This window comes from Xiphophorus maculatus, chromosome 16 (genome assembly GCF_002775205.1).
Source record: "Xiphophorus maculatus strain JP 163 A chromosome 16, X_maculatus-5.0-male, whole genome shotgun sequence".
NCBI classification, from domain to species: domain Eukaryota; kingdom Metazoa; phylum Chordata; class Actinopteri; order Cyprinodontiformes; family Poeciliidae; genus Xiphophorus; species Xiphophorus maculatus.
The window spans coordinates 22,242,347-22,264,130 of NC_036458.1; the positions used below are offsets into that span (position 1 = coordinate 22,242,347).

Consider the following 21,784-nt stretch of genomic DNA (forward strand, 5'->3'; position numbering starts at 1 on the left):
TCGAGTGTCCAATAATATCCAATGGTCAAATGATGACATCACTTAGGCCACGCCCCCTGAGAACAGGAAGTGTCATGTTTTACTGTGAACGGTCGCTATCTTAGCCCTTTGACCTAATCAACATGAAACTGTGTCCAGAGACAGAAGACATGTTGGTGTATTGTGGATCCAAGCCCTGACCGGCTGCGATGAAGCAGCTGGGTGTGGCGGCGTGGCGAAGTGACCTGTAACGCCGATGCCATACGTTTGCTTCTAGATTCCACATGTTTCGACCGAGCTGCACCAAACTTGGCCTGACTCATCCTGGTCTGATGCCTGACAATGCTATGTCATCATATTATGACGTCATCTAAGCCCCGCCCCCTCGGAACCGGAAGTGCCGTTTTTTTCCTTGGAAAGCTCTGTTTATGGCTCTCTTGACCTAATCAAGGTGATTCTGTGTTGGATGACAGATAGGAAGTTGGTCTCGCTTGCTTTAAAGTGCCAAGAGTTTTCAATGGCGGCAACGCCGTTCGTATACGTTTGCCTCTGGATTCCACATTTTTTGACTGAGCTGCACCAAAATTTGCCTGAGTGTTCCTGGTGGGATGCCGGATGATCCTACGTCACCATATTATGACGTCATCTAAGCCCCGCCCCCTCGGAACAGGAAGTGCCGTTTTTTTCCGTGGAAAGCTCCGTTTATGGCTCTCTTGACCTAATCAAGATGATTCGGATGATAAACTCTGTCAATGCTCGCTGCTGGCTGAACCGTGTGGGCGTGGCCAAATGGCGAATATCAGTCCCTCGCCATATGCATACGTTTGGCTCTAATTCACGCGTGGATCATCCGATTGGCACCAAACTGGATATGTATGATCTTTGTTCACCTCTAAAGAGCCCGACGGGTTTGAGATGTAATTTGACTCCACTGCGCCCCCTAAGTTAATACATCGGCCGTATCTCCTCGACGCATCGACCGATCTGCACCAGATTTTTCGACAGTCGTCGGGGAGCGCCGCCGAACGCATTCACGCCTGTCGCCCGGTGGACGGGCGGGGAAAATGCGCGACAGCTTCTGCGGCGGCTAGCGGGCGGCGATGCTGGAAACTGCGGCGGAGCTTCTGCGGTGGGGAGCGGGCTGCGGCTCTGGAAAACGTGCGAGAGCTTCTGCGGTGGCCGGAACCCCCGCGGTGGCCAATAGGCCGGAGCGGCGCTTGCTGCGAGGGCCGCCCGAGGCTGCTTGCAGCTTTAATTTACCCCTACAGTTTTACTAAAAATCCCTGTTACTTTGTGAGCCTGTAGTATCACGTATTGTTTCATCTCGTGAATTGGATGTTTCGTTACACCTCTAGTATTAAATGTGTTCAAGTCATTACTCTGAACTCTGTCCGTCTGTTTTCGAGCTCTTCGTAATTACACTACAATCATAATGTCATTCACAGCTCCCTCCACTCATCTGCAAACCATTACCATTATTATTTACACACACACACACACACACACACACACACACACACACACACACACACACACACACACACACACACACACACACACACACACACACACACACACACAGGCGCATAAGAGAAAGAGAGGAAAAAAAGGGGAGCCTTTGCAATTTTGCCCAGGCTTCTTTGCCCCTATGGGTTAAAAATCTAGAATCTTAATGTGCAACTTGCCCTGTTATGTGAAAGGAATTAAAAAGTTTAAGGCAGCAAGTGGTTTCTGTAGAAAAAAAAAAACAAGTACAGAATTTCTCTGGTGGAATCGTGATCTGAGACACATTTTCTACGGCTGTTCTCGCTTTGTTAAACACTTTGCTTGTCCCGAGTTAAACACCAGCGGCGAGTGCTGCGTCACGTTGTGTGTTTCAGCGTACAGAAAAGCACATTTCTAGGTCGGAAGCCGTGCGACACTATTAATTTTCCTGCGTGAAACTCGTACCGAGACTGGAACACGTAAAGCGTTTAGATTTTTTTAGGTAGCAGACCTTGTTTTTTTTTTAAAAAAAAAGTAAAAACTATAAAATGCTGTGCTCTTGAACTGCTTTATCCTCATTGCTTTTTACAGTGCTATCTGTTAGCTGCTGCTTCGCAGCTAACAGATAGCTGACAATATTTTCAGCGGCATTACACAACAGAGCCATTTTAGTTTTCTTTTAAGTTCGGGTTGCATTTAACCACCTCTAGTTCTAAATACTCTTCCTTACATGTTCCTTCTTTTTAATTGTTTTTTTGTTGTTAAAAGGGGACTTTAAAGGCTCCGGCTGCACGGGTAACTAAATTTAAAAGTTCTTAGCCGGGGATTCCCCTTCGGTTGACAGCCACCACTTTAAGCAGAAGCCCTGCATGTGCGAGGTGTGTAAACAACGGGCTGGCGGAGCTCACATCTGCTCAGCCAAACAAGCCCACCGCACTTTTGCTTATCTCCACTTTCTGCTGTTATCCCATCTCCTTCTACACCCCAACGCACAGGTGTGGTGTCGGCTGCGCGATACTGTGTGTGTGGATGAGCTCTTTATGCAAATGTTAGGTCGGCTACCTTGAATAACCTGTTTCACGCACCAAAACTGCCTCTTTATTAGACAGTATTGCAAAATGTGCTCACGCCTATTGAACTCATTCCCATTTTGTCACCAAAACTCCACAGCGTCAGTGGACTTTATGTCATAAACCATGAAAAAGGATGTAGGATGTCCTTTTTTTTTTTTTTTAGCAATTAAAAATCTAAAAAGCACGCCGTGGATTTGTATTGGGTCCCCTTTATTTTGATCCCTTGCAGCGAGCTGACTTCTGAATCTTTCATCTTCCAACAAACTCAGATTGCATCTATTACCTCTGTTGAGGAAAAGCAAACGTACAGCATCATACTTTCCCTGCCATGCTTCATCATGAGGTTTAGTCTGTGCAGAGTTCGCTGTACTTATACTGAGGTAGCGTAAGATGTTATGGGCAGGATTTTTCTTTTTTAGCAGCTGGGCCAGACTTTAGAAAGGGTTTAGAAGCGCACTAGCCCAGGGCTCCTATTTTCTTGTGGGTGCCCACCAATGTTTAATTTCTTCTCTATTTTTTAATGAATGCATGTTTTTCAGCCATTGTACTTTTAGAAACGTTAGAAAGGGTTTACAGGGGCACTAGTCCAGTTTTTTTGGGGGGTGCGCTCACAGATTTTTTTTTTTCTTTTAAATAAATTCATGTTTTGCAGACATTGTACTTCTTATTAGTCATATCAGGTGAGTTGTAATAATTTTGGGGGGGATTTAAAAAAAATAAAAATAAACAATTCTCAAGTATTTGATTAGAGTATTTGTAATTTACTTCAGCTGTTGGCCAAGGGGTATATTAATCCTACCATCATCAGTTCATACCAAATTATGCATAGAACCATGCACAGCTGTACTGTAATCTGCATTAGCAAAATAATTTTTCTCAGTGGATAGGACACCAAAACGGTTTCCAGCTCAGGCCGCATCCTCGTAAATCCGGCCCTGGGTATAACATTAAACAAAATGTCACATTTTTTGCAAATCCTTCACTTTTCAGTTAACTGTGCTGCGTATTTAAGAGGTCCGAACGCTTTTGGACGGCAGTGTACGAAGAGGACGGCTCTCTGAAATGTTTTTTTTTTTTTCTTAAATAAAAAAGCTTCAGATGTGACTTTCCCATGCAGCAGCACTAAGCTGGTGGGTGAAGCTGTTACTGGGCTGGCTGCTCTGGAGCAGTGGTAAATATGTATATTCGAAGCGTGTGAAAACGCAGAGCCACAGCAGACCCACCAACCGAAGCATATGGCTCTACCATGTGTTACTTAATGAGAGATTTACTCACACAGACCACTAAATGCGTGGCTCATTTAAGGAGCCGCGGCAGAGGAGTGTTATTGCGCAAAGCGGAGCGGAGGGCTGCGAGGACGCACTCTAACCTTTTGCACTCTCGCGTTTCGGATGACAGCTGCGAAAGTTAGCCGAGAAACAAAGGGGAAAAAAACCCCCTGAAAAGTTAGAGGGAGTTCTTAGGAAGTCAGTGCACCGCCATGAAAAGACACCAAAAAGAAAAAAGTATCTGTGTGTGTGTGTGTGTGTTATTGGGTGTGTCTGTGCATGTGCTTTTCATATTAGTAATCGTATTCGCAGAGAGGAATGCCGGCGTTCTAACCTCACCGATGAGGACATGAGGTTGGGGTTCTTGCGGCGGTCGTGTTGCTCGCTCCTGCGTCCTGCCTCCCCCCCGGACCCCCTCCTCCGCCTGTTTCTGGCTCGCGTCTCTGGCCTCGTGCGGTAATTGGCCACACAGAGCCCAGATCCCTTTGTTTCGCCTGCAGAGGCTTGTGGTGGAAAACGCACAAGCGGCAGGCCCCTCGTAAATCTGCGGGACTCCGATTGTCAGACCCAAAAGAAATTTCAGCTCCGTGTTATTTTTGATTTTATTTTTAGTACATATATTTTTAATTGTCAGGTCCTACCTTCATTCACAGCAGAAAATGTTTTACTTCACAAACCCCACACGCCCCAGCGTACGGAGTTCCACTGCAGCTCAGAGACTGTGATTATACGTCCGTCCTCGCCGTGTGCTACTTTTCTTCTCCAGTGAATGCTGCAGTTGCTGTTTGGCTTGGACTTGCCCTGCTGGTTTCTGAGCCTCCAGACTGGGTCAAACAGGGTTCAGCAAACAAACAGACTTAACCCTGCGTGCCGCGATGAGGAGACGCATTTATTCAGATGCCTGCGAATAAATTCGAGTGCCTAATCCAATGTAAACCGGGGGCAGGAGGGGGCGTCCTCGCGATCTGAAACGGAATATTTCAGAGGCTGAGAGCCCTAACCTGGCCGTGACCACAACAAGCGTTAACAAAGTCATTTTGTCTAATTAGAAGCCTCAGCATGTTCAGAGGTTTGCACCAGTCCTCATAATGCAAGCAATCATCCAGCGGACTGCCGAGGTTTTGAGTTAAAAAAATGGTCAAAGTTGACAGGAAATTTGAAACAATCATTAGGTGTTGTTGGAAGACGTTATTAACAATACCTAAACACCAGCTATCAATCTTAAAAAAGGCAAACACTAAAAGAAACTAACAAAAGACAAAACAATGCTTAGCCTAGATGGTGGGCAAGTAAAGCCTGGTGGCCTGCCAGGCTGATAATACACCAAGGGAAACCCTGATGGGGCAGCGCACAGCCCATCAGATCGCTTTAAATTTCACAGGAGACGTTGAAAAATGTGCCACGTAAATAGAGATGCACCGATCAGACTCTCTTTCGGACCGATACCAATTTCAAATCCTTTTGACTGATTTAGATTCCATTTCCTTTTTTTTTTTTCAGGCCAAGAACTAAAAAGGGAAAACACAAAGTGTACTGAAAGTTCTTAGAATGAAGTGGTGTTTTTGAATACTACAGAAAATGAAGAAATCACAACATTACTCCTTATATATGCATCCACACATTTATCCCTAAGCGTTATGCAACTTATGCAAAACGTAAAGTGCATCAAAGTACATTGAAAATAGTTTTAATGCAACTTTTCTGATCAACAGTCAGAATAGATCAGGGAAAAATCGTCCTATTCCGATTTTGGTCTTAGTAAGATCAGTGCATACCTTGTTTTTTTATTTTTTTGTATTTTTTTTTTTTAATGATCAGCAGACCATCTGACATCTTTTAGACGTTCCGGACTCATAAACTATTAAGTTTGCTCACAAGTCCAAACAAACTGCTCCATTGTCAGTGCCAGCCGGGCCGGAGTTAAAAGGAGTTTAGTGTTTAAGTGTTGTTCTCAAGGATCAAAGCTTGAATCAACGTCATCACGCTTCCTTTACAGTTAAATACCAATTTTTTCCACAATCTTCATTTTGAGAATTATTTTTGTAAATCCCTCCGTGCCCCCCCCCCCGCCCCCAGAAAAAATGTTTTTTTTTTAAAAGCAGTTGGTTATTTTGCTTCTTTGCCACTTTGAACGTTTAATTTCTTAATTTTCTATATTTTGTACTCCACTGTAGAGAAGTGTAGTTAACTGCTCAAAATAAATTTAAAAACCTACCAGCAGAAAGTCTCTGAGGGTAATTTTGATTTGATCGGAGATAGTCAGGAGGTTTGAGAACCGAAATAAATGATAACCCAGTGTAAGATAATGTTATATAAGAACACAAAGTCTGAAGGAGATGTTAGCATTTTCCACACAATTTATTTTCAGAATTCATGACAATATTACCCTAAAACTAAAGATAAACTTCAAACGGAGTGATTAAAGTGAATGGGGATGAAATTGCTTGTGTTCAAGTCGAAATGGATAAAATGGCAAAGTGTGCAAACAGAATAGGGGTTCAAATTTGTGAGCTGACCTGCACATTATGAATAGTTTTAAGTAGTTCATTAGCTGTTAGCTTGTCTTCAATTTTCTACAAACCCAATGGGACGTCACAACTTTCTGATGCAAGCGAGGGAACTGTTGGTAATAACTTCACGAAAACCTCACTTTCAAAAAATGTGAGCTATTCCTTTAACTGCATGTGGTATTGGGGGGCCAGTGGGGGCCAATTCTGCCGAGGGCTCTGTGAAACCTCGGGTCGGCTCTGTTCCCACCTCAAACAGTAACTAAAGACGAGCAGAGCGACTGTTCACCCCGTGCACACATGAAGGCGACGCCGAATGCACGGGTCAGTGAACGCAACGTTAAGAGACGGAGGAGGAAAGCGCGTGCGCTGCCGTGAAGGGCGTCGCGCGCCGACCACGAATTAATAACAAAAATTATATTTTTGTTTTTCTTTTAAATAAAGCTTGGATTTACACCGCCTTATATATTGCCGCGAAATCTGCGAGCGCGCGCGCGCTCGGTAAAAGCAAATCATCTTTCCGGAGAATTCAAAGGAAAGCGGTTAAAAGTCCTGCTAGAAGGAAAGAGGGGAGCAGAGGGGAGGGAGGCGAAGTTTTTTCCCTGAAAAGTTTGTGCAAGCTTTCACTTTCTAGGCGGGGTTACTGTAAGCTGCTGCAGCAGCAGCAGCAGCATGGAGTGAGAGAAACAGGACGGCGAGCGACTGCCATGCAGCACCATATACCGAGCTTCCATCCAACTTAAATAAGCTCTCCAATCCTTCCCGCTAAAAATAACCATGTACTCGCCGTACTGCTTAACACAGGTAAACTCGCTTCTCTTATTTCATTGTTTGGGGACCTACTATGCTCTCTCTCGGTGTGTGTGTGTGCGTGTTATGCGTGTGTGTGTGTGTGCGTTTTAAAAGCGCTGCCTCTGTCTATTATTTTCCACACGTCTGTTAGTTTTTGTCGGAGCTTGTTTCTGTTCGTCTGACTCACTCCGAAACTTCGTCCCGGCTCGTCGCGCTTCCATGCCGCAGGAAACTTTCCTGCGCACCGCGGGGCTTTTTCTTCTTCTTTTTTTTCTTAAAAGAAGAAAATGGCGTTTCTTCTTCTTATGTGTGTTTTATATTCTAAAAACAGTATTAATGATTGAAGAAGATAAGGAAGGAAAGACGGGAAAGAACGTAGAGAGAGAGAGAGAGAGAAAAAAAAATTGCAGGCGAGTTATTTATTTTTTTCCCCAGGCGTCGAGGCGGGTCTAGATTTTGACCGGTGAGAGGAGTGTGAGCGCGGGGGAGCGGGGCGCACAACGCCCGGCCCACCGGGCTCCGTGCGTGGGGCACTTTCTTCTGAGACTGGGATGTTGACCGTGAGACTGAGGAACTTGCGTGTGCGGGGGTGCGGGTGTGTGTGTGTGTGTGTGTGTAAAATAATAAACGGTCCCTTGCGATTGTGTTTTCTTTCCCTTATCTGCTGCAGTGCTCAGTTTTCCAAGTGCTTGCACTTGAATGCAACACGTGCACACTTGCAGTTACACGTTAACTACAATAAGGCACCTGGACGTCATATTGTGACCATTCAGTGACTGTAGGATTCTTTTTTAAAAACTTTTTTCATACACATTTTTTAAGTTAAACATCTAATATTACCTGCTTTTCATATTTTTGCCTAAGCGTAAGATGGCCCTCATGTTCCACGCCTTTCATTTTTAATCCTCACTGTTGCCTTATTTAGAAACAGAACAGTCAAATGTAAGATATCTGGTCATTTTTTTTGTGACTGTTGTCGCTTGTTGCTTTTTTTCTTTCCAGTTATTTTTAATACTAAGATCCATCTGAGTTACAGCAAATGCCAGATTAACGTTTTTTCCTTCTTACTGTCTTTTGTATCTCGTCTCATTTTCAGGGAAAAGTTGTTTTTTTAAATATCAGGAATTTTCCGGGTGAGACAAAGTGACCGTAGAGCTATTTTAGTTGACTCTAAATCTTGTTAAATTATTTGTGCTTTCCTCTGTTTTTTTTTAGTTTTTTTTTTTTTTAGAACACTACACCAAAAAAATGAACATTGGAGGATATTGAATATTAGCCAAAAAATAATTTGTTTTAAGTCAAATATATTGCATATTTTAAAGGTAATGTTAAATGCCGGATTAGCATTTAAATTCAAATTTAAATGAAGATGTCAGTTTAGCGATTCCCTTTCGGAGCAAAGAATGGTCATTTTTATCTTTTATATTTGGGTTGTGTTATGAATAAATAGATGAACTGAAAAGAAGTAATGTAATATAACTATGGTTGACAACGTTTCTGTGTTGCTTTGAGCATTTAGCTAGTTTACCAGCAGCATTAATGCTACTGCTAACATCCTTTTTAACCTTGAGACATTCACCCAATGATCCTACCTGTGGTTGTCAGGGAAGCGGTTTACCTGCCTCTTTGTAAGTTTATTACAAGTTCAACACTGTTTTACACCCTAATTACAAACTTAGTTTTAGTTTCTTTTTAGCTAATAAGCTTAATGCTCTTAGCAACTAATTTTATTCAGGCAGTTAGTTGGTCATGATTACCTCTTTAACCTTGGTAAAAACAACCAGCCAAACAAAGTGCATGGAAATCATTATAGAGATTATTTGAGCAAAATCTCTTACAGTTTGCTTTGTCGGTGTAAATTCCAGACCCCTAAACTTTACCCCCATCAAGGTTTTAAAGATCCCGCTGCTTTTACTGTGGCCTTCTCGTGTTCTGCAGCTGCTGCAGGTCTTCTTCCAATAAAGCCGACTTGTTTATCCCCAGTTGGCTTCTCCTGACAGCGGACCGCCGGGGCCCTCCGTTTGATGCCATAATTCATCCCCTGCCTTTTACGGTGGCTTTATTAAAGAAAAAAAAAAGGAGCTTTTCCTCCGCAACGACTCGGCCGAGGGGTCCGCCGCCGTTCCTCAACTCCTCGGCTCCTCTCGTGCGGGCGCGAGTCGCCGTCTGGTTTTCATTTGAGAACACTCGCGGCGCTGCGATCATAATGTTCGTCCTCTTTCTGATTGTTTCCACTTTAATTCTTCCCTTTATTGAAGAAGCTGTTAAAAGGCCGCGTAATGTGCTGACTTTAAGAGCCCAAAAGGGGTGAAGCGTCGACGGCAGTGGAAAGAAAATAGAAGCTTCCATGGAGCCTTCGTGTTTGTCTTTTCTTATGGGTTATGATTTGCTCTGAGGTTGTTTACTTTTAAAATATGGCTTTTGCTTGAGTGTCTGCCTGTTCTAAATAGGCCTTTTAAACGAGACTTTATCTGATTTAAAACTTGCCACGGCCAAACAAAAGCCCTTTTCAGCAACATAAATTCCCCTTAATTAAAATTAATTGGCAGCAGATTCACATAAGGACTAATCTAGCACATATGTTGCACAGAACCTTCAGAAATGTCACTGACTGGGCATGGAAGGGTTTCATATTTTGTCTTTTAAAAAAAGGAAAGTTGAAGGGATTTCTTTTTTATGTACGGCTCTAAATCAGAAAAAGAACAGCCATATAGAAATTCTTCGCAGCTCTCCGCAGAGAATACCCAAATTGTGATAGATCAAACTCTGGCTTTTAAAAGCTATTTAGACAAATTGAAGTTTCATCAATCGTTTGTTGGCAACACGCTATGAAGACATAAGAAGTGTGTGTTACCTTGTTTACGGTAATGCTAGGTGGGATGACATTGAAGCGCTCACGAACTGATGATTCACTTAGAAACTGTATAGGAGTGTCAAACTTTTTTTTTTTTTTACATTAATGTAATTTGGCACTATACAAATAAAAATTGGCTTGATTTATTTGACTGATAAAACCACAACTGTTTTTGTGGTCTTGAGGGCCAAAGAAATAGCCATGGCCGGCCACATTTGGCCCGCAGGCCTCGAGTTTGACACACATGCTGCATGCTGTATGGTAGCAAATATATTAAGTATTCACTGTGGAATAACACAATTTAAACCAACAATTTCTATATTAGACGTTGCTCAAAACTGTGTCCAGGATTGCTGCTTAAATGCTCTAACGTATTGTTACTATAGCTACAATAATACATAACTTACACAGACACACATAGTGACAGTGAGAAAATGTTCACAGTGTCTGTTTAAAGAATCAGCCATTTCACAGAGCTAGGAAATGGTTCTCATGAGATTTGAAGTCAGTCTCAATCATAAAGATAAAATTTAAGGTCAACGTTAGCCAAAATCCGAGAGAGCTAGCAGCGTGTTTGCTGGTCGGACCGCGCGGTGATGGAAGACCTGAGCAAAACCGAAATTAAAACCCAGCTAAGAATCTTCTATAGTAAACATGTTTATTAAACTGAGATTTTAATGAGCAGTAATTAGCTAGCTTGGTAGCCAGGTCACCTGCTACCAGAACCACGCTGCTGTAGGCTGTTTATTTTACCGACACTGTAGCGCTTGTAAATTGTTGCTAATTTTAGTTTTTAAAACCGTTACCTAAAAAAAGGAATGAGCTCAACACTCCTTTTGGCGTCTGAGTCATGGCTGTCCGTGTATTTTCCTGACTGAAATTATTTCCAAACAGCTTCTGTTTTTTTTAGCTAAGCCAAAATGAGAAAAAAAAGGTAATTTTCTTCAGCTAGCTAGCTGGCTGATAGCAACAGAATTGATTTTCTAAGTTAATGAAAGAAATGATCTATAAATCAGTGCAGGTGTTTTTAGAGAAGCTAAGTTGTATTCGTTAATATATGTGTTTGCAAATGTACTGGGGTCATTGTTATCTGTGCGTAATTACAGCAGAGCAGTTTGAACTTTCACCTGTTTGAGATTTTGTGTTTCTAACCCATGTCCATCTAAAGGTCATTGTTATACTTTTGCATTAATAATCCATATTTTTATTTCTGTGTAACACACTAACCTTATACCCACCGCTCTATGTGTCATTCCTTCATGTGTGTCGACGCTAATGTTGTCATCTGAGTCTGTTTTCACTGCTGCGACATTTTAACTTATTCCTTCCCTCTACCCCCCCACCCCGACCCCCAACCCCTCCCCGCCGCATCTCTCTGCCTGCCTGGACGCTGACCCCTGCTCTCCTCGCCTCTTAACACCCTCTCAACTCTAAAGTATTACCCCACTCACCTTCTAAACAATGCCTTAGTGGTAAGTCCCGTTGAGTCACTTTTTTTATTCAACGTCAGGTGTTTGTGTCTTTATTTTACTTCTTTTTTTTTTTTTTGCTTTATTTATCCATATTTTTGCACCTATATTCCATACTGAGATTTTGTTGTACTTTTTTCTTACTCCACACACAAATCAATATGCTTCAGCTTAAGCAGAGAACATGGCTCAAAGCGGCAGAGAGAAACAAAAGCAAGAAAAACTGAAAGCGTTAAAACGTCATGAGTGTTGCTGCTAAATCTTCATACCTTGTAAAAAATTTCAGCTGTATTAAACTCACTTTTCCTCTCTCTGTCTTTTACTGGTTAGGCCTTGTTCTTGGGCTGGTCGTTTTAGTTGGAAAGATTTTGAGGCCCCCTGTTTTCTTAAACGTTCCCCTTCGTGACATTTTGGCTTCTGCGCTCAGCTGGACCCTTCGCAGTTTTTCCGCTTGCTTTACGAATGTTTTAGATTTAGACGCCGTACCTCACCGCTTGCCGTTATCTGGCGTTATATGGGTGCAGCGCTCTGAATGAAAACATAAAAAATTAAATAAATACTTTGTGTGGAGCGGGAAAGCACAGCTTAGTTTCTTTTCTGTTAAGACCTTATTCAGTCTATGTGATTATTATCTGGACTTACTGCGCTGCATTAAATGTACGTTTCTGCAGTTCTGTCTACATCTATCTCTTCCCATGGCTTGAGTTGGAACAGCTGTTGAAAGGATTAAACAAAATCTGGTGGAAATATTTTTATATGCGTGTGCTCGTGTGTAACTATTCCATAATTTTTTTTATTTTACAACCACAAAATTCTATGCGTTTGATTGGAATTTTCTGCGGTCGTACGCTGTGGGAATGCTTTTTTCCCCCCCAGCTGGGGCAGGAAGGATGTAAAATCTGAAAAGTGTGACGTGCATCTGCACCACACTTCACTCCAATCCCACTAAGTAGAATTTAATGATGCCTCAAAAGGTCACCTATTTAGTTTATAAAGGCCACTTGTTTGGAATTAAGGGTGCGTTCACAAACCAGCCCTGTTTAGTACGCTTTAATTGAACTGTAGTTCGTTTGCGAACTCTGGTCCTCCTAAAAAAACCTAGGTCTCGGTTCGGTTGGAGTGAACTCTGGTGCGGTTTGAATGAATATGTGAACGCCAAGCGGACCAGAGACTGTTCCAGAAGCAGGTCGTGCTCTATTGGCGAGAGGATTCTGGGTAGAAACAAGCGCACATGTGTAGCGCTAGCAAGGCTCGTGGTTTTTTTTTTATTGAAGACGAAAGAGAAATCTCACAACCACTAAAATTTTAGGGTATTTTTAGTGAAGAAGGAATTTGCACTCGTGTCTTTTTCTGACATGAGTGTATTTTGTCCTTCAGTTGTTCTTGATGCGGCGCCACTACAGGTGGTTTGTCCGCAGTCAAACCAAGTTCATCGATATCTGTACTCAAGATAAATACATCAATTTAGACACAGAATCACGTTCACCTTTGAGGAACCACCCTAAGCATAAAGCATGGTTTAAATCAAATGCATACATAACATGAAACAATCATGTGTTGTCTCTAGTCTAAATGTGCAGCCCGGCCTGTTAGGCATCTGAACAATTCGTCCTTTGTAGTTGTTGAGTCGAAAGCTCTGAACCTCTTATAGGTCTGTTAGATATACTAAACAATCAAATCCCTGCAAGTTCTGGTTTGACTGGATTGCCTTTCATGGCTTGACATATGCGGTCACAGTTTTAAGTAGGCAAACGGCTAAACCACATCAGCTCTTGTGAATATTTTGAGCGAGAGAAACTGATTCAGCAGCCAGTAAAGCTTTTTGCTTCTGGACTTTCCCCGAGAGATTCAGTTTTATCGGACATTCTGTCGACATGCGGGCCTAATCTATTGTGCGTGAATACAGTTTTTACCTCCATCTGAGGCCACCAAGAGGTCAGGATACATAAAATAAAGCATATGGATTAGAATAAACCACTAAGCTGTTAAGTTTCCCAATTTTCTGACACCATAAGGAGGCACTCCTCTGCTTCCAATATGAGCATTTTTCTTTGTTTTTGCTGCTTCTAAATTGGTAGCATGTTGTGACTTCTCTGCATTAAGCTCGCGACTGAAAGGCTTATGAAGGTTTTTGTAATTAGCGTCTTTGTCAGTCATAAATTCTCTATGTTTATTGTCAGCTGGTGACTGCAGGCCACCATGTGTCAGCAGTAGGAAATTTACTGTCGTTTTTCAGTTTTTCTTTTTCTTTTTTTTTTTTTTTTTTTACTTTGCAAAGACATCGGGAGCTCTCCACGGCGACAGAGACAAAGATGGGGATGAGCCGGGCGCGCGTTGGCAGCCGGCGATATAGATTTGAATTAAGTAGCATGTAGTTTGTTTTTTGTGTGTGTGTGTGTGTATTATTATTATTATTTTTTTATCTGGAGCCGCATGCGGAGAGATAGAGAGGCAGAGCCCACTGTGTCCCATTCAGTATCAGCACAGCTGTCCCAGCGTCCGTGGAGAATGGATTCCTGCTGCCACTGCCACGGGAGGCTCCAGCCAAGAAGAATGGGAGGATATCCACTGTGTGCGCTGGTGTGGCTTAAAAGGAAGGCGAGGAGCGAGAGGAGAGAAGGGGAGACGGATATGCTTTTCTTTTCTCTTCTGCTTTTTTTTTTCTCTCCTCTCCTTTACGTGTGTGCGTCTCCGCGTCGTCTCCGCCTGCTTCGGTCTTCCATCGCTCATGTCACCTCTGGCACGGATTAGTTTTTTTGGCACGACCGCGGCTGCACCCGCGGCCTTGCTGCGACTCTGCGGTTTCCCGATATGTTGTGCCGTTGCCATGGCTGCTTGAAACACACGCACATGGGTGCTAAATTACATAATTGAGCTAGAATATTCAGGTTAGCAAAAAATATAAATAAATACTGTGCCTCGCAGAAATATTCACTCTTTGAACTTTCCCTACATTCATCGTATCGTTTTATCATTTATCGTGGTAAATGACTGATGATAAGAATTTAGATTTAGCGTTTCCACAATAAATTCCATGTTTAAACTCTCCCAAAAGTGTCCGTATCCACAGTTTGTTCAATGAGAACATCAATAAATATCAGCACATTTTAAAATATGATTAAATATGTTTACTGTGATAGAAATTACCGTGGTATGTTTTCTGCTGTGCCAATCAGTCATAGCCATACAATTGCCTAATTAATAAAGGTCTAATAAATAGTTTTCACTTTTATTATTATCACGACTTTAAGTTCATATTGCTCACCCCTACCTACCAAGTTCAGTGTATTTTGGGGGGTTTGGTGTTTGACACATAGAAGCCTGTTTGTTTTAAACCCCATCAGAAGAAAACTTAATCGATCCACTGTTTGCTACAATTGAATCTGAAAGTCTTGTGTGGAATTTCGCAGCAAAATTTCAAGTGATGCAGATTTTCAATTAGTTTTCAGGCCTCGATGTTGACTGGGCCGTTCTAACACATGTATGTGCTAGCGGTGCACATACATGTGCAGTTTTCTAGGCAATTACTGATCTTTAAAAAAGCCTGAACTGCCGATACGGATTTATTTTTGTTGTTGTTCTGAAAAGTCGCTAAATATAGCCACAGAGTTGCTAATTTGGCAACATTGAAGTGACTGTTGTTAACCACGAATGTGCAGATGTGACCTGGTGGTTATACAATTGATCCCCATTTATCGGTGCACCAGTAATATGTGCTTTGGTCTAAACTGCTGGCTTTGGTTGAATCAAAGGATGGTACAGAAACATTTTTATACGTTAGGGTTGTCACAATGTTTTAGTATAGTTAATGCTAAAGGTAATATTTTTTTCGATGCTCATTTATATCAAAACCAAAACTTTGGTAAACAGTTTTGCAAAGCATCACTGTGGACATAAATGAGTGTTAAGCAAAAAGACGAAAGCAAACCAACAGAAAAAATCAAAGGCTGTTGATGAAGCCTGAGTATGAGTCTACCTGCAGAGCGGCGAGTACAAAGGCAATCAACTACAAGCTAGCCTGATCGAATATTTAGGGAATTTCCAGACAAAGAACATAAGTGTGGGCCAAAATCAAAATCGGCATGTCAGAGCTTTTTAAAAAAATTGGTGAATCGGCCAGAAAACGACAATCGATGCAAACATGACATTAGCATAAGTCACATTTATTCATTGAAATTTTAGCACCTTGCCAATAGCAGTAAAGTAGTAAAACATCTGATTAATGTCTGTTAATTTTAAACTTAGCCTTTTTGTTTATATGTGGTGCACATTTCAATGGTAATGAACAGCTTTAAGTCAGGTGATTTAAGGGTTTCCTTTTTTAAATCAAACCTGTCAAGTAGAAACAAGTCAGAAACCATGGCAACATAACCCACTGACTGCTTGACCACCCAACAAAATGTGATATAAAAATGTTAATGATCATGAATACATTTGGCTGGAGCAGTTAAGAAACTTTGTTTGCAAAAATTGTTGAGTAACCTGCTGTTTTTCCACATACCTTAAGCTTTCTCTTTTTGTTTCCTATCAACAAAGCTGCTGAGTTGCCCACTGCTCCACGGTGCCTGATTGGATCCTGAAATTTGGGAGCCGATTTAGAAAAGTGGCGAACACAGCCCCATCACCACCATGTCATTTGCCCACCAGCACCATCAAGAAAAAGTCCCATCAAATAAAATTAATGAGATTCTCTGTTTGATGGATGTGATTCCCCCACATTAACCAAAAATTTAACAGCTAATAAATCAACGCTTGTGGAGTCAACAGTTAACAGGTTATAATGTTTCACGTGGCGGCATCGAGGTTTAGACCGCCGCCTCTACGGCTCCACGGGTCCAAACTTCAAAGTTTGCTTAGTTTCCCTTTTTTTTTCTTTCTTTTTTTGTCTGCTGTGTTGGTAATACGTTGGTTACGTTTAAAGATTTTACATATCGATTAGTTAAAAAAAAAAAAAGCGTTGTTTTTTTTTTGGAAACCCAGCCTGATGTTGGCAAAAGTAGACCAGAAACCACGGCAACCAAACCCACCGACTCTGTTTGACCGTAAAGCGAAACGAGTTGCAAAAATGACACGGATGTGGAATGAATTTGGACTGACCAGGTAAATGTTTACAGTGCTACAGAGCTTTGTTTATAACTAGTTGTTCAGTAATCAGATCTGATGTACTTTGTCATGAATATTAACACCGTTGCTGCTACCGAAGCATTTTTTCTTTCTGTTTTTATCAAGATTGCTGCTGATTTATTGACGGCCCCTGGGGGCCTCAGTATGTTATAAAAATGGGGAGCAGTTTTAGAAAACTATCATACCATCAACACCATGTCATTTCCCCCCCGCCCCCCAAAAAAACATCCCATAAAATTAATATGATTTTCTGTTTGATAAATTTGTGATTGCGTCACCCGGATATTAACCAGAAATGTAACCGCCGATAAATCAACATTTGTGAACTCAACTGTTAACATCTTAAGGTTCCTTACTCTTTTTTTTTTCTTTTCTTTTACTCCGCTGTGTTGATTATATGCTGGATAAGTTCCTTAATAAACTTTATGTATAGTTTATTACAAAAACTAATAGGATGCTGTTTCTACGGACACATTTCTACTTCACTTTACCAGATTTGTAATGTGTGATGCATTTAAAAATGGATGATCAGAAACATAAGTTTGTTTCTTCACTTTTAAAATGAGGGGGAGTTGTTGGTTCACTTGCTTCATCATTTAGTTTCCTGCTCTTTGCTTTACTGGGCAGGAGCCCAGAGCAACAATTTTTTGGGGGAGGGGGGCACCCAAAATGTTTCATTTTTTAAAATATTTTTTTTATGAATGTGTGTTTTGCAATCAGTGTATCAGATGAGTTAAAGCAGTATATTGGAATTAATAGGAAAATGTACTATAGTCAAGTATTTGAAAATCACTGCGTTGTAGTTAGGCTTGTCGTAATAAGCAATAAATCCATTAATTGCATTGCAAATGAAAACAAGATAGATTTTTCTTGGGCCTCTTTCTCTTTCTGTCAAGGACTGGATGACTAAAGTCTGCGTTGGTCTCAATTAGCCCCGTTTTTGAACAGCAATTTTGTTTAGAGACACTTCAGGAGCCATTTTATTTGTTGTTTTGGCTGCTTTGTTTATTTATCTTGTGTATTTAAAATGTCTTCCACTTCCAATGTTAAACTTTTGTAAGGAATTAAAAGTTTATTGATCTTTTAGAGGGTGTGCTTACATTATTATGCCCATTACATGAAAATGGTCTCAAAACCACCATGTATCGCCGTAATTTCTGGGACAATTTATCATCCAGCAAAACTTGTTATTGTGACAGGCTTAGTTGTAAGCAATGAAACGCTTGTATAGGATTACCTATGGATTGGGCACCACAACTATGAATTGGGTAAATATCAGTTACAACAGCAATATTGATATCGGATGTGAATATCGACCCACATTTTCAAACCGGTGCATTCTTAGTTTTAACTTGACAAACTGGGAAAACGTTCAGGCGGTAGGAATACTTTTGCAAGGCCCTCTGTGTGCAGTGAACCACGAGAACAGGACGCAGCACAGGGGAGGAAGAAGGTAATGAGTGTATGTGTGTGTGTGTGTGTGTGTGTGTGTGAACGGAAGAAAGGAGAAACCACCATAACAAAGTTTGATTTCACCAGAATGAACCACAAGCAGATCAACTCGTGAATATTTAAGAGCTCTGTCATTTTTGGGTTTCGAGCACAGCATGTTCTGTCCCCAGATTTTGGGCCATAAAAGCGAATAAGATCATGTGGTTACTCCTAATTTTGCAAAGCAAGAATTCGAGAGGTTGGTTGTGGAAGAGGAAAAGGTTGCTGGAGCGCACACAAAGTACATGCGAAGAAGGGGGTGTAGGCAAAGGGTGCGGCTCCCGGGATTTTTATACAGATACAGACAATCGCCAATTTATAGTTCCGTCTCCGAGTTCGCTCTCAGTTTCACGTCATCAAGCCTCTCGAAGCCGAGGTATCGTTTCCGATTGATGAACTGTTAGCAGTAACGTAAACCTCCGCTGGGATTATGCGAGGACATAAAAATTCCTAAAAACTGCAATTACCGCCCCGCCCCTGACATCGCACCTGAAGCTCAGAGGTTAGCCGGAATGTCACATAATCAGACCTATATGATATAAACGCTGATTTTCATCGGGTGAACGGAAACAGATGAGCCGGAAACCTAAGCAGGCTCAGGGTTTTTTTCGGCGTGGCGTTTTTAAAATAATTGAAAAAGAGAACTGGCAGAACCTTTGTAGTCTCAGCCGAACATCATCTGTTACTAGGCGGGTCCTCGAAAATGTTTTCACACTCTTAAAGTTCAGTGGAATTTCATGGGATAGATCGACACAAAGGAGCACAGAGTTGTGAAGTGAAAGGAGAACGGTAAACGGTTTCCAAAAATCTTGAAAGGTGCGGCCATCTTTACTCTGCTACCCTTTAATTAAATTAACAAACGGCCTCTTGAAGCCCAAGGAACAGATCGTACAAGTCTGTGATAAAGTTGTGGAGAAGTTTTACAGCGGGGTTAGGCTGTAAAAAGAAACAAAAAACAATAGCCATAAAACATGGCAGTGGCCAAATTATGCTGTGGGGAAGCTTTTCTTCTGCTTTTCACGACCTTCAGTGGAATCTGTTGGGATATTGTGTGAAAGAAAATGTTAAAAGTTGATAAGAAATTTCACTAGGTAATGATGCGTTATTAGAAGACATTTTTAGAAATACTTAAACACCAACTATTGAATTTTTAAAAAAATATCCAGCTAAAATATAGTTATTTTGCGCTTCAGTTAAATTCTAGTTAAGTAATCATCCAGTGGATCTTAAAACAAGCTATATAATGCTAATCACTTTTAAAAATTAAATTAAAAGAAGTATAATCTAGAATGGACAATGATCAGTCAGCATATTCATGTGTTTTACTAAACATTTTTGTAAGTTTTCTTGCGTTTTTCCTAAATCCACCCGTTTTGCTTCGCAATATTTTGCTTTACTGGCTGTGATTGGCTGTTTATCCAAGCCAATCCAGTATTTGCAGGGAAGACTCTGGATGCAAAAGACCTGTCTGTGCTTGGCTGGTAGTGCGGTTCATTTAGATTAACTTTATCAAGTTGCAGTCACAGACCAAGAGTCAAACACGTGCCAGAACATGTATTGCGCCAGCGTGTGTGAGGTGTAAACACAGACGCCACGTTATTTTTTGTTCACCAAGTGTATGAGCTCACATCAGGCTTCCGGCACGGTCAACCCAAACCTCTAATAGTGCCATTACAGTTCTTTTAAAGGTTAGCTTTGAATGCACTCTAGATGTTGGTTTATGTAGAGAAACTGCTCATTACCTTAAATCAACATTTAGCATTAAACTTTTATCATCGGAGCAAGACCTAGAGAAACTCCTGTTGGTTTACAAATCTATAACAAACTTAGAAAATACCATCTACTTTATAGAATCAAACATGAAGAACTGACATTTAGTTTTAACAGAACAAGAATCCAGAGAAACCCCTACAAGTGTTTAAATTGCGTGATACTTATTCTTATTAAACATGGGGAACCAATATGTAGTTTTTACCTTTTAGACTTTCTTTTCATTTGTTGTTTTGTTTGTATTTCCTACTAATTCATGTGAAGCACTTTGAACTGCCGTGTTGCTGTTTCCTTGCCTTACCTAAATATTTATAGTTGATGCCATTACAGGCACTGGAAACCTAGCTTAACAGTTTTATACACTGTTACTGGTGTATAAAAATGATGGCTAGCCTGGAGGATGAGGCAAGTAAAGCCTGGCAGCCCACCAGGCTTATGATACGCTGGGGGACTCTAAACATCCAATGACAGCTACAATGAAACATTCTAGATCACAGTGTCTTCGTGTGTTTGAATGGCCCAATCAAAGTCCAGACCTAAATCCAATCATTAATCCATGTCAAGACGCTCACAGAAGAAACTGTCATACTTTCCTTCCTCTTGATGAATTGAAGCTACCTTTTGAAGACACTGGAGTATACCAAGTTGTTGCATCTTCTTAAGACTAGTTTACGTGATTCTAGTCGCCTAAAATGTCAGCGTTGCATCAGATCTGTGGACGGAAAGTCATGCTGCACCTTGTAAAGTAATGAAGAAAAAAGAAAATCACATTTCCTCATGTTTGCTTAGTCTTATTTCATGTTTAGACCCACAGAGGACCGGGCGAGAAATGTTTCTGAGCTCGCTTTGTTCCTGTAACGGAGTACATCTGAACGATTGCCAGCGTCAACAGTCGTGGCGATCGTTGACAGCAAGTCATTCTCCGCTCTCTCGTTTTAACCAAACAACCGTCGACGCCGTAGCGGACACACGGCGATGATGTTGAACTGTCATTGCGAAATCCACAGTTTATGATTATGTCCCACACTAAGCCACCGAATCCGTCTGCCAGAGAGCCACAGAAAACAGATAGAGAGTTGTTGTTGCGGATCATCGGCGGCCCACTCAAGGTCACTTTCGTGTGGGCAATCTGGCCGTGCCGTTTGGCCTGCTCTGCCTTGTTGTGTGTCTGACCCACATCTCACTGCGCTTGCTAAATATATACAGTAGACCTCTCATTACAAAGCATCCGGATTAATCTAGATGAAATCTGAGCTTACCTCAGCCTGCAGCTTGCCTTCATATATGTCCGCACACGCTCAGTCACTCATGAAAATAAAAGCAGAGAATTGCAAATACAGATTTATACATAAATTGCAGTAAAACCCCCCCAAAAAGAGCTATATTGTTGTTGTTTTTTTCCTGAAACAATCTGTTTCCACACTTGCAGGAAAGGTGTGCATGGTCTCAGTTTTAGCTACGGTTTGTGTCCCTTCATGCATAACGCACCTGCACATGTTCAATCGCATGAGGCACAGGTGTGCATTCTTTCAGGAAAACAAATCATACTCATTATGACTGCCTTAGAGCAGAAAACAGTGTGTGTTCTGAATGCGATGTGTTCTGACAACTCTGTCAGACAAATGTTATCATGAAACGCAAGAATGTTACTTTCCAGTGTTGCTGAAAAGAGGTGGGAAATTCTGATACTATCTCTTGTAAAGTATAGCACAACTAGCCTTTGTTGTATAACGCTGATTATTTAATCGCCGTTTCCTTTTTAATGAGATCTTATGCCATGATATCTTCTGACACTGAAAAGCAGTGATAATTCTTTTATTTTGTAGTAGAAAATGAAGTAGTTTTTGAGTAGCTCTATTTTGTTGTAAAAGTTGTTTAAGGTTATGTTTAGACAGCGCAAAAGTGATCCAAATCAGATTTTTTTTTTTCTCTGTGTGACCCATATTTTTCATGACTAAATTCTTTCATATGT

At 41.3% G+C, this 21,784-nt stretch overlaps 1 protein-coding gene across 6 annotated transcripts in view; it reads left to right on the forward strand.

Moving 5' to 3' along the window:
* nfix (nuclear factor I X) overlaps positions 1 to 21,784 on the forward strand; it is a 210,039-nt gene that overhangs the window by 19,267 nt on the left and 168,988 nt on the right. Inside the window, exons 1-2 of one of the 6 annotated variants that reach the window (XM_023348395.1) lie at positions 6,911 to 7,116; positions 11,395 to 11,430. The exons of 3 other annotated variants lie outside the window; for them this stretch is intronic. In XM_023348395.1, coding sequence (XP_023204163.1) covers positions 7,090 to 7,116; positions 11,395 to 11,430 — 63 coding nt within the window. In that variant the 5' untranslated portion in view covers positions 6,911 to 7,089. Of the gene's footprint in view, positions 1 to 6,910; positions 7,117 to 11,394; positions 11,431 to 21,784 lie in introns of those variants that run through there. 2 more of the 6 variants (XM_023348391.1, XM_023348398.1) reach the window with 2 other exon arrangements.